This window comes from Morone saxatilis, unplaced genomic scaffold, assembly GCF_004916995.1.
Source record: "Morone saxatilis isolate NCDOM2014 unplaced genomic scaffold, NCSU_SB_2.0 Contig15, whole genome shotgun sequence".
NCBI classification, from domain to species: domain Eukaryota; kingdom Metazoa; phylum Chordata; class Actinopteri; family Moronidae; genus Morone; species Morone saxatilis.
Genome location: NW_023339707.1, coordinates 5,018,783 through 5,034,170, shown reverse-complemented (window position 1 = coordinate 5,034,170; position 15,388 = coordinate 5,018,783). Strand labels below are relative to the sequence as shown.

General features: G+C 41.3%; 1 protein-coding gene across 1 annotated transcript in view; it reads right to left on the bottom strand.

The window, feature by feature from the left end:
- Window positions 1–15,200, bottom strand: part of itchb (itchy E3 ubiquitin protein ligase b) — a 22,344-nt gene extending 7,144 nt beyond the window's left edge. Inside the window, exons 1-15 of the mRNA XM_035656391.1 lie at window positions 15,043–15,200; window positions 11,619–11,710; window positions 10,827–10,968; window positions 8,798–8,922; window positions 7,418–7,552; window positions 7,075–7,120; window positions 6,774–6,955; window positions 6,147–6,384; window positions 5,175–5,270; window positions 4,230–4,404; window positions 3,673–3,742; window positions 2,778–2,862; window positions 2,500–2,628; window positions 1,720–1,792; window positions 984–1,055 (exon numbers count right to left, since the gene is read on the bottom strand). Of these exons, the coding sequence (XP_035512284.1) occupies window positions 984–1,055; window positions 1,720–1,792; window positions 2,500–2,628; window positions 2,778–2,862; window positions 3,673–3,742; window positions 4,230–4,404; window positions 5,175–5,270; window positions 6,147–6,384; window positions 6,774–6,955; window positions 7,075–7,120; window positions 7,418–7,552; window positions 8,798–8,922; window positions 10,827–10,968; window positions 11,619–11,688 (1,638 nt within the window). The 5' untranslated portion in view covers window positions 11,689–11,710; window positions 15,043–15,200. The remainder of the gene's footprint in view (window positions 1–983; window positions 1,056–1,719; window positions 1,793–2,499; window positions 2,629–2,777; window positions 2,863–3,672; window positions 3,743–4,229; window positions 4,405–5,174; window positions 5,271–6,146; window positions 6,385–6,773; window positions 6,956–7,074; window positions 7,121–7,417; window positions 7,553–8,797; window positions 8,923–10,826; window positions 10,969–11,618; window positions 11,711–15,042) is intronic.
- Between the last annotated feature and the right edge of the window lie 188 nt (window positions 15,201–15,388).

The following is a 15,388-nucleotide window of genomic DNA, read 5'->3' as shown; positions in this document are numbered from 1 at the left end:
GGGGGGGGGGGGGTTGTTCGGACAAGCCTGCCCCCACTGCTACAAAAAAATCCTAGAGGAAACACTGTAATCTATGGGGAAGCCGTTCTCTACATGTCTCTGCCATGAAGTCCTCACAGCAGCATGGAGGCTCTGTCCTCCCTCTTGGTCCACCTCTCCCTCTGACCAAGCACATCACATACAGAATACATTCACATCCTCTCCTCTGTATGAGTGGGCTGTTTAACATCTCTGAGTTTTGTCCTGTCCAGATCAGTGACTGTAGTGTCTGCTTAAATCTCAGTTTCAGACCCTGTGTTTAAGTGAGTTTGATAAATGACAGCTGAGGAATTGCACCGAAAAACACGTGAGAACTGCACACGTTTTAAAAATCATGATTTCTTTCAACGTTGTGCGAAAGCAACCGAGAAAAACGGTCAAGTGTTGCATGCAGCAGGTTTGTTTCCTTCAATCTGCTTCTTAAATTTAATCCCTGCACTTATTCTGTGTTACTGTGACATTAACAAATGCAGTCCTTTTTTAGTTATGTTAAAGTTCAGAAACTGACTTTTGCATATCTGAGTACTGCAACATGGAACTTAATTTAAAACCAGGTAAAGATGGTATATAAAGCTGATAAAGGGGCCCAAATCAAAGTCCAATTAATGGGAAGTTAATAAGAATAGGGAAAAGGTAATAAGAGATATTATGAGATCTTCCCTAAATAAGGCAAGAGGTTATGTTGTACCTCCATCCCTGTGCACTAAGAATTTCCTATTTTAAAATAAAGTCTTTATTAACTGCAGTAAAAACATGGAGAAAACTGACCTTAAGTTTGCATAATCTAAAACATTTTTACACTTTTAACAAGACCAGCAGATACTTACACAGATTTTGAATTCAACTCGAAAAGTGAAAAAACATAACCTCAGCTACAGGTAGAGTAAGTGTATCCTAAATAGTAAAGAATAGAGTGAGTTCTGTGTGACAGCGGGTCGCTTTACCTGCTGGAAGGAGTCCTCAAACAGGGTTTTTCTGGATACCGTGATCTTGATGTGTTGAGGCATTGACAGTTGCTGGAGAAAGAGGAAACACTTGTCAGAAGCATTTAGGGGACAAATGTGCTTTCAGCTGTGACATGACAACACCTGCCAGCTCATGAGTCATTCAAATCAAAACACACAAACACTAGTATTATTTACTACTTCATAAATGATGGGTATCATTTATAGAATACAAACTCACTACAGAATCGGCATGCCCTCCCCCCCCTTTCTTGAGGTTTTCTAGAGGATAACAGTGCCAGTGCTATGGCTAAAGCCTGTTTATCAGTCCGCTTGATTTTCAAAGTGTGGCACCGATGGATGACACAAATTGAAGCCATGTCTCTGATTGCATGTTTTTACATTTTTTTCTATTTACATCACAGCACTATGACTCAAGACTCTGCGGATTGTTAATCTGAGGGGTAATTTATCTCATCAGTTCTTGCTTTGTGGGTGAAGGGGTGCCAATCAGTGCAATTACAAGCTTTAGTCCTCCAATGGTATAGGAGTGCTGATTCTCTCCATATAATATTCAACCACTCAAAATATCTCCTTCCAAATCAGGTATAAATTCAAGCAGTCTCCTGATGCTTATGGTACCCTTCCTGATTGATACAGAGATTGGGACAGAGAGCTTTACTTAAGAATAACTAACCGGTGATTCTGTCAAACTGTTTACTCTTATGACTCCTACCTGGCACCAGAATCTGAAGTACTGTACTTTGGCCTTGAAGTCTCGAACGTAGGTGATCTGAGGTCCGTTTTCACTGTGAGGGAAGCAGAGATATACATGTTTTAATATCTTAAAGCATATTAAATATGAACTTGTTTTTATCCCACAATTATATAAATAATGTGTTTTTTTAATTATCTGAAGGTGATATTTGTTGCTGTTTTCATGTCTCTCCCATTCTTGATATGATTAAAAAACGTATTATAGTACACAAAGGTGTATTATGTAAAAACTGTTTGCCAAGTATGCTACTGCTCCTCACATTCTTATCCCCATTCACCAAACTGGTTTTTCCACCACTGGAACCAAACCAAAGTTATTATTCTCAAGTCATGTTACGCTCACAAATCATTATCATGAATCAGCTGAGGTGTTTTATCTGTGAGACTGACAGAATGAAATGAAGAGACTAAGTGACCCATTAGTCATATCAGGATAATACGTCACAAGCTCTAAAAATACAGAACTACAGTACGTATGCTTTCTGGCATGCAGGAATGCTAGAAAAACTAAAGCCAGATTTGTATTGACAGTGACACCAAACAAGTACACAAACATGTATCCAAGGCATAATGGTTACAAAGGACCTCATAGTATACATGCTGTACTCTTTAATATCTGCTGGTCACTGACCAAGATCAGATTACTTGATGCCTCTAGATGTTACAAAGTAATACTGTTATGTAATTCTACAGTCTCAAGATTATGAGGAAGTAGAAAACAAAATGGTGGAGGACATACAGTGAGGATTTTCCAGTGCGAGGGTCGATGTAGGTGGTCGTTCTCCTGTTGTGGTCTACGAAGTAGGGAATACCGTCTACAGTGAATCTCATCTCCCAGCCCTCTGGAAGTGCTTTCTCATTAAGCAACCTAAGAAATGAGATTACATCAACGTTTAGTGATGGATTGTTTCAAGGGAACTCATTTATGTCATATACAAGGATAGGGCATTTACATTTTGATCTGATATGCAGATGAAATGACCGCAGTGGAATATGCAAACACACACACAAACTTACCCCTGTGTTCTTGGGTCCTCCCACTGTGTTGTCCGCGTAGGGTGATGTACAAAATAAACTCTGCCATTTGTGTCCGTTCTCTTCTCTGAAAAGACACAGTAACAATCAGTTACTCCACTGTTCAACTTGTATTAACAGGCATTGGAGGTTTGGAGGGATTTTATAATACCTACATATTGAAATCACCCACTTTCTGCATGAAAAAAGTTTGTTATATTTTACCATTTGAAGTGACACCAACTACTTTATTTGTAAAACAAGGTACATTCTCCAGTGTTGTATGTTGTTATGGATATTTTACCAAGTAAATGTATCTGCCACAACCAAAGATATACCATTGTATACTGTATATACCACTGTATATCAACAGGGCTGGAAGACAGGAAGCCAGCTCAGAGACTAACAGTCCTTGAGGTAGATCAAGGTCCACTATTGCCCAAAGGTCCCAGAAGAGGATAATCAAATTGTGTAATAGTCAGATTAGTGCACAGATCGAGCGATAAATGCAGTATAGGTCGAGAAAAGCGTGTTTTTGGTGCCCAGGAAGACATTTAAGATGGAGCTTTCCCGATGAGTACAGTCATGTAATTGCACCTCTCTACAGGATTTAAATGTTATATTTAACTGTCTTGTATATTCCATTACACCATGGTTTACGTGGAAATGTGTGTGATCCCTGGGATGTTTTTATAATCGCAGAGGTGGACCACCTTTAAGCTACAACTCTGACTCACACAGGTGTTGGAACTCATTGTTGACAGCTTATCTTAAACAAACTTCTTGATCAAGTTCTGAAAGGAAAAGTAATGTGGAGTACTTTAACACACATTAGTGCGATAAAATAAAAAGTCTCACAGGTCTGTGCATTTAAATTGAAAAGCCTTAGAGATCTTACCCCATCCGTGCGGCAGAGGCCCGAGAGGATCAAACTCCTTATTCTGGGTGGCTGAGACCTGGTCTTGTAGCTACACAGCGGAGAATCAGAATAATTCATATGACTCAAAAAGCACTTACAACGACAGTGTTTGTATTTGTGACCTGATGCACAATCAAACAAATCGAGTTACTTTGGTTTAACAGGACATATTACGAGGGTAGAGTCAGATGTAAAGACAAATATCAGCTTGAACCAAAGTAACATCTTTAAATCAGTTGGGTGTTTGACAATCGGTAGTGTTCCTCATTAACAGTAATGTCACAAACATAAACATGTTAGTGCAGACTATGTAAAATGCTTTAACTGAACTATAATCCTGAGCTACCTATTAACAGCAACTGGGTTATGGGTACATTTATTGAAGTGTCAGCATTAAGCAAAGACTTGGATCTTGCAAAACTTACTTTTCAGCAAAAACTTTTTGCAACGCTCATTTTCTTAAACTAGTGGAGGTGAGTCACCATGTTCCAGTTTATTAACACCCACAGCATCACATTGCAAAGAGGAAGTCTCACCCCGAAGATGAATCTCTGGTTGAACTGCTGCATGGCGCCCTGCAGCTGGCTGCGCTGGTGCTGCCACTGCTCGTAGTTACGCACCGTCTCCATTGTGGGGCGCTGCCACGTGGTGGTTCGCGTGATGTGATCAACGAAGTAGACCCGCCCCATCTGGTCTACGCGACGCTCCCAGCTAAAGACAAATGAAATGGGGGAAGACAATGGGGAAAAGGAGGAAAAGAGTGATTATAGGAAGACTGGCTAAAAACATATGACTTTCAAAGCACTGTTTAAACCAATGAATCTATCTCAGTGTTACTAAGATGTTACTGGATTTAAGAAAAGCTACATTTTGTATAAAACTAGGTCCATCTTCGTACTGAAACACTACCTTTGCCTTAATTTACACTAAGGCCCTTGTAACAAAGGAATTTGGAGAGTGAGACTCCTTTGCATGTTGTAACTTTGGCAGTAAACATAAGCCTTCCATGACAGATAAACTAAATACACTCTTCTTTGTAAAGTAGTTAAAAGGTACCCTGTAGAGTTATATGTCTACATTCAGTGGTTCTCATCAAGATGCATTGTGGGTATCTTTGAAGTTTGAAAAAAGGTTTGTCAAATATAAAAAATAGCCAGCAGGCTAGTAAACACTGGGATTAGTGCGGTTAACTGTATCATGAAACTGTGATCCTCATACATGTGCACCCTTGTGCTCATGCAAATAGAGCAAAAGATGCAAACAAAACAGGAACTCCGCAGGTAGTTACTGATGAAATGCAATGCTGGCTTACTAAAAGCGTCAGCTAAATAAATGTAATGTAAAGTAAATAATATATCAGGATCTTACAATAGGGCATATTGTTTAAAATGGGGACAGTGTCTTATGTGATTTACTAATAAAACAAAAGAAATACTATCTGTATCCAACAAGAGAAAGATCAGAGGGCAAGGAGTTTTTACCCAGGGGGCAGTGGTTCAGGGCGCTCCCATGTCGTTCTCTTTTCCACGTGATCAACAAAATACAACCTGCCGTTCTGATCCACCCGCTGCTCCCACCTAGATAATAAAAAAGTGGCAATAAAATTGAGGACATTAGGTAATGGTGCACGGCTCCGACCATTTAGGTTATCTACGGATTTAAAACAGCTAGCACGGCATGACTCATCCCGCTACGAAAGCCAGCAAAGAGCCGGCGAAGGTCACCGTGTTGTCACAATGACGACACTAAAACAGCACTAATGATGTGAAGATAATAGAGTGTGTTAGTCACAACCACAATACAATTGTAACATACTCTCAGATGTAATGTTCAGACACACCTGTGCCGTTTTCTACTGACAAAAACATTTCTCTACCTTCACATTTGTCACTTGTGCCTGCATTCTTAACTGCTAGGTTGTTTTTTTTTAAATATCTCTGGATTTCAGTGGTTTGTGAAATCTAAACCAACCAGTAATACCACTTCATTGTTGTCATCACACACACACATCCTTGTGCTCGTATTGTATACACACTTCCTTTTATCTATATATGGCTTCAGGAACACACAAATGCTCACTAAACCATGCCTCACTGCTGTATTTCTGTTGGGCTGAGGTAAAGGTTAGCCCAGACTTTTTGCTCAAAGATGACCCAGTTTCTTTGCAACGCACTAATCCTACTCCGGGTGAATAATCAATTCTTCTCTTCTTGAACTTTCTTTTGAGTAAGTTTGTGTTTTTTGAAGCTTGTTCTGTTCCTTTGTTCTTTAAGAAAAAGCAGCAAAACATATAAGCGGCTTTGGCACTACAATGCTATTGCTGCTGAGCATGACAGTGGAAGATCAGATAATACTTTTAAGTCACTCTTTCGTACTAGTGACACATTAGCCTGAATTGACGAAATTTGTGCCCAAAATAATCTTCTGCAAAAGACAACAAAATGAGAGCTGACCCAGGGGGCAGCGGTCCAGCATTGACAGCGGGGACCCTGGGTGTGACAGCAGGTGTGTTGCTGCTGGTTGGCTGTCTGGTTGCTGCAGCTCCAGAGCTGGACACTGATGTGGCTGAGCCTGCTGATGGACTTGAGTCTGGGGCTGATGAGGGTCCTGGGACCGGCGTTCGCACGGGTGTTTCGGAACCTGACTGACCATCGCTGCCATCAGCCGGTGCAGAGCCGTTGCTGGAAGATGCTGAGGAAAAAATCAGATGTCACAAAGTTAAATCACAAAGAAAAAGAAAGCCGTTTTTAAATCAAAGTGGACTGGCTTTACTGCTTGAGCTGGCAAGGAAACAAAAGTAGAATTAACGAAAGGCCAATTTTTCTCTTCACAGACCAAACACTGACACATTTCGGTCCAATTGTTGGTGCTATTGCAGTGTTGCTTCGTGTGAATATGACTCATATCACAGCAAACCGCTCGTACAAAAAATGTATGCAAGTCAGGTCTTGGCCCGACTCGCAATTCAGCCTCAGGGTAAATGTTTGACATTGATTAGATCCTGACAAGAAGAGCACTTGACTTTTGTTTTCCTCCTGTACCAACATGAAAAGTGTCTAGTAACAGTACGTATGTCTGACCTGGAGAAGAGGTGGGTCTGCGGGGGGTTGGAGGGGGAGGTCTGGAGGGCCTGGGTGGTCGGAGAGGCCTCGAGCTCCCTGACGACACCGAGGGAGACCCTGTGCTGTTCACTGACCTCCGGCCGCTGGGAGAAGACCTGTGCTCTACGACGTCCACAGCTGGAGAGCTGTCTCGACTCCGCCTGTGAGGAGGAAGGATGGATGAGGATAAACAAAGCTGTAAAAAAACAAAACAAACAGAAACTGGAAATGCGACACAAGTGGAACTCCACTCTACTGAAAATGGGAAAAGATACTGTACTTTATGGCATGATCCCCGTTTGGTTGCGATTCCCCATTTGATTGACCTGAAGTAAAAACACACAACATAAATGAAGCAGAAATTTGTGTTCACAAACACAGAAATCTTTGATCTAATACGAGTGTACTAAACCCAGTTGATTTGCCTCATTATCCCACAATCTTGAACTGTAAGCAACTTGGAATTGATACTGAAAGAAAGGAAATCATTTTTAAATGAGCTCATTTCCTGTTTTCCCAGGATTTGGTTTTGACCAGACAAGGACCAGACTATTTTTTTTGTTTTACAGCTGAAATGAAGCGGTCTGCATGCGTTCCCGGCTTGTGGCTCTGCTGTGACTCACTGTGATGGTCAGCCTCGGCCGTGGCAAACATCTCGGGGTCGACAGTCATGCCGTCAAGGCAGACAGACAGGTCTCCCACCACGTCTGACTGGTCTCTGTCTGCACACAGCTGTAAGGTCTGCACCACCTCAGAGACTACATTGAGACAACAAAAACACAAGATGGTCAGAGTAGGACAATGACAACTGAAATATGTCGCCTGATGATGCAGGCAGTCTTTGAGTCAACCAGTGGATACATGCATTTTCCCCTTTAAATTTCATCAAAACTAAACCAGCGATATACAGCAAGAGTTCAAAATACTCTTAACATTAAAAAATAAGTTGAAAAGTTAAAATTTTTGCCAAATGCCAACTAGATTGTATACATTTTGTCACCGCTGAACAGCAATACCAGTAGCCTTTTACTTGGCTCAGTGCAGAGAGACATTACAGTTATCTAAATAAATGACAGAAACAAGACACCACCATTAGATCACAATCAAATCTACAAGTCATTCAAATTAAAAACTTATGGGGATCAGTGTGTATTACGCTGCCCTCACATTGACCATCAATCAGCTCTTGACATGTGATTTGTACCCAGAGTTCCCTGTCATTAGCACTGCTGGACAGGGTCCATGCATAAAACATGACCAGAAAGGGACTGAATGGAGTCTTTATGAGAAACAAACCAAAGAAACATCCCAAAAATCTACCAGGGGAAAAAAGAGGATGACAAAAAACAGCAGCCTCGTTCGGAAATGTTAAGTGGAGCAACTCGTTTATTTTATTTTTGTACTCAAAAGTCTAATAAACCACATCTGTAAATGCTTTATATGCTCTCTGTATTTTTTTTTTTTGGGGGGGGAGGGGGTTAGTTTGTGATAGAGGCCTCCAGCTGTTTCTACATTTTGTTTGACTGCTGCGACACAGATGCATCGAGCCACACCAGATTGATACAAGATATGTATTTTGCCAAAAGCACGGGTGTGCAGGAAGTGGTGCATTTCGCTGTTGAAGTAATAGCCATGACAACTGAACAGACAAAAAGTTCCACCTTGAGAAACTCAAATGTCATCAAGAAAACAAAGGAAACACCACCCATATTATCTGACAACCAAACTAAACCAACCAAAACATTTTTAAGGCATAAAAAAAAGATCATATTGATGCTTTATTTATGTTAGTGAAGCTATTTACTCATTTTAGACACTAGGAATACATCGTCTACCCACATTGCAGTTTTTGAATAATGTCATCTAGGGTGTCTGTAAACATAACACCAAGTGTGTCAATGTCAAGGAAGTTTTTCTGCACATAGAAACACAGACATCCTGAGGGAGCTGGCTTGAATTGTTGTGAAAGTAACAGCAAAATTGAGTGTGTGTCATACACTCACTTTTCATGTCATTAGTCTTGAGCGTGTCACTGACGTCCAGCGTGGCCATGCCTAGCAACACGTCTGACTTCAGGGTCTGGTGGCTCCACACCCGGAACACCAGTTTGCTGAATGGAGTCACGATCCTGTTGAAACAAATGAATTTGTTGAAACGTGCAATGCGTCGATGCTTTTGGATGGATACTTGCTCTTGTCCACTGAGGATCTGATTTAAGAAAGCTCTCTAGGATCTAACAATCGAGACTTCATAACCTCCGACGTGAGCTTTATTTCCTCTTTTTTCAGCAGGAAACTGGTAATCTGCTATTCCTTCAATAACAATTTACAAAAGGAGAACAAATGTAGCTTGATGTCAGAGCTCCCACCACCTGACGTCTGCGTCACAATTTATAAGCATTTAGTTTTAAGTTTACTGATACCAACATGGATAAAAAATAATTGCTTTTTCTAATGTATCAATCCACCGATGTTTTTTTTTTTTTTTTCTCCCAAAGCAGCTGATAATTTGCAGTCCCATCAGCCACTGTGTGAGCAGCAAAGGTCTTGTGGTGAAATCAACCCACAGACAATAAAGTTCAGAAGCTATTCAGGGACAACGTGTATCTATGACCACTACTATGACAGTTGTTTAGCTAGCACCCTCAGCGACCCCAGGAAAAACACTTGTGGGCACATGGGCTCAGGTCCCATTACATCCCATAGTAAACACTTGTTACATAATAACCCTGCCCCCATGGGTGCCAGAGAAATTGTAGAACTCTATATTAAGAAGGTGGCCTTGCACAGCAGAAGATCGTGGACAGGCTAAAATTAAGAGGACACCTGATGTGTGAATATGTTGGACTGCAGGAAGTCAAGTGGTGAGAGTGCACTAAGTTTACAGTACATGTTTAGAAACAGGATTCCTGTAAATGAACGCTCTCTCACCGCTGTGTGGCATTTTCCTTATGTGTGCCAACCACTCAGAGATAGCATATCTGCTCTTTAAACTGTACACACACCATTATCCTGAACTCAGAGTTACACTACAGACAATATCCTTCCCGAAAAACAAGTCCCAGTGACTCACTCAGAGAGAAAACTGCCGCAGGCAAGACATCTTGATTAAGATCATATGTTAAACCAGCAATTTTATACAATTATTAGAAAGTCTATTTTTGTATGCTTTGGATAAACTCCTTAAAGTCTGCATAGTTTTCTGAAGAAATGATGATGTGCAATGCCAAATACTTGAGTCAGCAGTTATTTTTCGAGATATGCTTCCTCCTCAAAGCCAAAACTCAAAATAACCACCGATTTCACTATTAGCAATCTCATGAACAGCCATCACAGTTTATTACACCAGGACCATCAACTGACTTGCACTGTTGTGAAGTACATTTTAGCTGTCCATCACCCAGCAGCACAGGCAGTGTTTACTACAATATGTGCTACATGTGTTTGTATGTTTTCTTTATAACCTTCAAAACAAATCTGAAGGCGACAATATTTTTCATGAGAAACTTAAAGCTGCTACTACTTTTCCTTAAGATGCTTCAACATATCTTGTACTGTATCAATAATGGCTAGTCAGTTAGTTACCTGTAATTCAAGAGCTATACCAGGATTGCTGGTATAGTTCCGATCAACCACATAGAGGTAAAACTGAAACTGAAAACAATGTGTGCAACCCCAATAAAGGATTCTTTGGTAAATAACAGTTGTTTTTGATCTTCCTGGAATAGCAGGCTGGTGAGACTGGTGACATTTCACACAACAGGATGACTAATAATTAGGGTAAGATGTTTGTCAAAGCTGAGGTAATGGCCTAACATCAAAACATTAGAATTCACTCCATGTCCTATGCGGCAAATCCCAGAATGCAGGCAGCACAGCAGACCGAATATTTGCATTTTAAATACTATCTGACACATGTCTGGCTGGAGTAAAATCTCTTTTATGAGTAGCAACAGAATAGTAAAGTTCTGATTATCATAAACGTGATCAAACGTGATATAGGTCTGGTAATCCCGGCAAGACTTTGACTCACACAGTGAGCGGCTGCTTCCATTTAGGGCTGTGGGTGTTGTTGCATTTCTCTGTTTTCTTGGACTGGCCGTCGACTGTCACCTCCACATAAGGACTGGGACCAAACCAGTTTTTCTTGTTCTCTTTTAGTTTTGCTGATAGCACTGAAAGAGGGAGAAGGAACCGTGCAGCGGACAGTCAGTCATGTTGGTGCAGAAAGAAAGAGGAAAAGGAAAACAATAACTCAGGAACAAGGAAATACTGTTTATAGCACATTTTTTAAATGAAAAGCAGAACAGGGGAACATGACTGCAATGAAATCTGGATATTACCAGTTGGATAAAACCAGTGCAAAATGTATTTAGCTGGTGAGGCAGCGGTAGTCAAAATGTCTGGCGATGCAGTGATGGAGGAACATCACCACACAATAAAACATAAGGCAAGGCAAAGAAGACAGGCTAAGTTCTCACAATAGGCTTTTATCACGGCAGACATTTTGACGTCCCACAGTAAGAAAAGCACAGGTGCTACTAATAATATTAACAATGGCTCTGTTCGATTAAAGTGCCCAATTAGCCATGACAGTGTGACAGTGAGTCAGCATGCACAATATCAGCACCCTGAAACTCAAGCACCAAATGGAATGCGGCCATCATTCTATTATTTACTATTGACTTGTTTCCTTGTTTTACATTAATAAAAGGCCTGTTATTATCATCATTTTTGAACAGACGAAGCCTCATGTTCAACGTAAAACAAGAAATGTTTGATTTTAACTTTGATATTTCAACTTTGATAAGATGTGAACACTTACCAATGATTTGTAGCTGTGCCTTCATAGGGTAACCGTTGGAAGTGCCCGACTTGGTGACTCCACCATCCATGACATAGGGCTGGGTTGAAGGCCTGCAGCACAGACAACACATCATTAGGTTAAACACGCACATGAGCTCACTGTATGGTAATTCTATTTCGCGCACAACAAGACATCTAAACTAAATTAGCAAGAAAACAAAAAAAAAACAATCAAGGAGTGTATGCGCATCCCTATCTTACTAATGCTTACAGTAAATAGGTAAACAATAAGTACAATCATGTTTCAGCTTCATTTATTCTAATAACAGCCAGTTTTCTATTAAATAGTACAATCAAGTACGATTCAAACAGATAATGCAGACAGCATAACAATCAGCCAGTCACTATTAGAGGATAACAATGTAGACTTTAGGCATGACGCATAAAGCAAATCATGATATATACTGCTGCCTACATAGATGACATAAATGACGGTCTTCTTCTTGTCTCTGAATTACATCATGTGCACTTCCCATATGTGCACCTGTTCTGCCTGTATTCATGTACATTGACTGTGCACAATAGCTGTCATCTCTTTCTGCTTGAAGCATGAACCTGCAATTCCTCCCTGCATTTATTCACAGTGAAAGAAAAACAGTAAATGATCCAGTCTCATCCAACATAGCTCACTGAGCCCCCCATAATGCCCCATGTAGCTAATATGCAAACACTTACTTCTTTTTACTGTTGGAGGTCAAATGCACTTACTGTAAGTCTTTTGGACAGAAGCGTCTGCCAAATGAATGTAATGTAATCTGGAGCATCAACTTTAATAGATGTGGAGGCTACATTTGTTACTTGTCTTCCCTTACTGGAATCCATCTTCAACACTGAAACACTATTATCAGCTGTTGACGGTTGAGTTCCAAACAGCAATAAGAGACTGACTGTGAACTCAAAACATCAAGTCAAACAAGCAGACCGTCATGTGAAACACACACAACTTGCGCTATAATTTCAGGTGGTAAATGGAGACAAGGGTCAGACCCGCAGTCTGTGAAATACTTCTTGGATTAAGTGTGATTTTGTCAATTGTTAACTTGTTACTTAACTAACCCAAAAATACTACCTGTCCCCATGTTTCTGCTCTGTGGCTGAGGGACAAATACACCTGACTACAAACCAGTAAAGAGTCCACACAATGCTGTCAACAACTGAATGCATAAAGACAACAGGTGCTGCTTTGAACAAATATTAACTATTGTAACCCATCCAACCTACATTATCTCGGTGCACCTGTTCACCACAGGAGGCTGGAGTCAAGTCATCTATTTCTACTTCAGTTAGGGATTCCCTTCATTTTCCAGGAGGCCTCGTAGCGACCCCCCAATAAAGGGCCACCAATCAGCTGCTACGGTGTGATGACACAGAGAAAACTTTACATCCAAGGCTGCTTTGCTTGTGTCTTTGCCTCTTCTGTGATGGATTGTTCCAGGTACAGTTTTAGAAACAGTTCTGTAAACTGACCGCTCTAGAAAGAAGACTTAAGGGAGTGACACCTGTTTGTGCTATCTGTTTTGGGATGACATTTTCAGAAATTCCACTGCAAGCTGTATGAAATATAATTTATAAAAAACACTGACGACAGCTTTAAAGGGCTTGGGTTTCATTTTCTCTTTAAAAGAAGCAAAAAAACAAACCAAAACAGTTATGAATCCAGTGGCAAATGAGCTGCACCACTCACAAATGTGTCAATGAAAGAGAGAGAGAGAGAGGAAAGGGTAACACTGGCACCGGAATCAGGTCCTGTGATCTTTCCTAGAATCTGGTCCGTTACCTCGATGCGGCGCCACTGAATAATGCATGTTCCTCAGTCTATCTCGTCCAGTATGCACATGGCAGAGAAGGAGAAAGTGAGGAGCTCCTGGGTAAACTTTCACTTTGGCTACTGCTTCAGTCTCCGTCAATAATTAATTGCAACTGCTGACTTCGCAGCCTCGCCAGAAGGCCGACCGCGTTTTGTAAGATGAGGGGATTCGTTGAATATTAAACTCTACGATGACCTGCCTTGGATTTTTTTAACCAGCTAAAAAAAAAAACACATTTGAACTCAAACTGCACCAGCTGTGCACCCGAACAGCTAAACTTGTATTCTCTAAACTGGTAACTCCTTGGGCTGACACGTAGAGATAAACTGTTTAGACCATGACTAAGCAAACAAAATAATGGTGCATATCGCCCAAAAAATAACTTCATGATAATCAACTTGTTGTGATTATAAGATAAAAGGCACAAGGTTCTTCTATTATGATGCTTCAAGGAATCAATTGCTCAAAAGTCACTGTCCACACTTACAGAAGTAACAGTAGTTTTAACTAATATCCAGAATGTAAAATCATTCAGATAATTCATAGGTTGTTTTTGTTTTGAATAAATAATCGCACATATGTCACTAATTACTGAAAATCCAACCTAACTTTTGTCTTTCAGGTCAAAGGTCACGTTGGAGATCTTGTGTAATGGATTATTAACAATCAAAAAAACTTCCCATAACAGGAGGGCCATCCTAGAAAACACCCTCCCTGTTTAGTCACCAGCTTACGAAACACCTGATACTCCCTGTAGAGAACCATAGCGGCAGACGGGGACACGACCAGCCTTGCCAACATGCAGATGACTAACAGTTGTGACAAAAAATCATTGTCTCTTCCTCACATAACTACAATTCTCCAAGGAGACAAAACTATGCAGTCAGAACAGCTGCTGGGCAGCAACAAACGTGCTCCATAAAGCTATAAACAGCGGGTTTATTTCACATTCAACCATTGTGCTGGTGTCAGCAAAATATTTCGTTTTGAGTTAGTCCTAATGTTCTATTAGTCTCGTATTTTGTGTCATATAAACTATAAACTTCACCAATGAGCGCGGCAACACTAAACTAACGTTATATATCGAATTGAGTTTGGCGTACGAGAACAGCTTTAACTTTAACTTCAACTCTGCTAGCCAGCATGAGCATTAGTTAATGACAACGAGCACCTGCTTTAGTCACTATCCCTCTACAGCCCCTTTCTAGTTGGCTAAGCTAACAAATGTTGGTAAAGATTACATAATTTAATCCAACCAGGACTGGATACCGAGCTAACGCTAACTAGTTAGCCGCACAGTGAAGCACAGTATGTCCTTGTTGGCTAATAAAGTGCACTGACGCTGAGCAGTGTGTGTGTTTACAGTGGCGGGGTGGTCGCAGGAGCGGCTGGGCAGCTACGTGTTGACTGTCAGCCGACCCCCGGCTCAGTCTGACAGCCAGCTGCCGTCCCAGCCCGGCTAGCTGCTAGCTCGTGTCATCATCATGGCTGGCTGGAAAATCCCAAAGTCCAACGGCAACGAAACACCACAAATACCACCGCTGAGAGGTCTACTTATTGGCTGCCATCACTTACCCGGGTCCGAAGGGAGGCTGTGTAACCGAAGTGGTCGCGCTGCGGTGGACTCCCAGCCCTCGGAGTGCAGGATGTTTAGGTTTCAGTCGGGGCTTCACTTCAAGGAAGAACAAACTTCCACCATCTTCGTAAGCTCACGTCACGTGACCGAAACAAGGTGGGGCGCACGCTCCTGCCCCTCTCCGCTGGGATTGGAGCAGAGCCGGAGCAGGACGGACCAATGGGCGGCCAGTAAACATGCCGCTGCGTTTGAGGTCCTTGTTGCGTGTTTGTGAAATAGATTTGAAAGCGGAATGGATTTTGCTGCATTGGGAGTTTTTTCACGGGTCCGTCGGCTTGGGGGGGG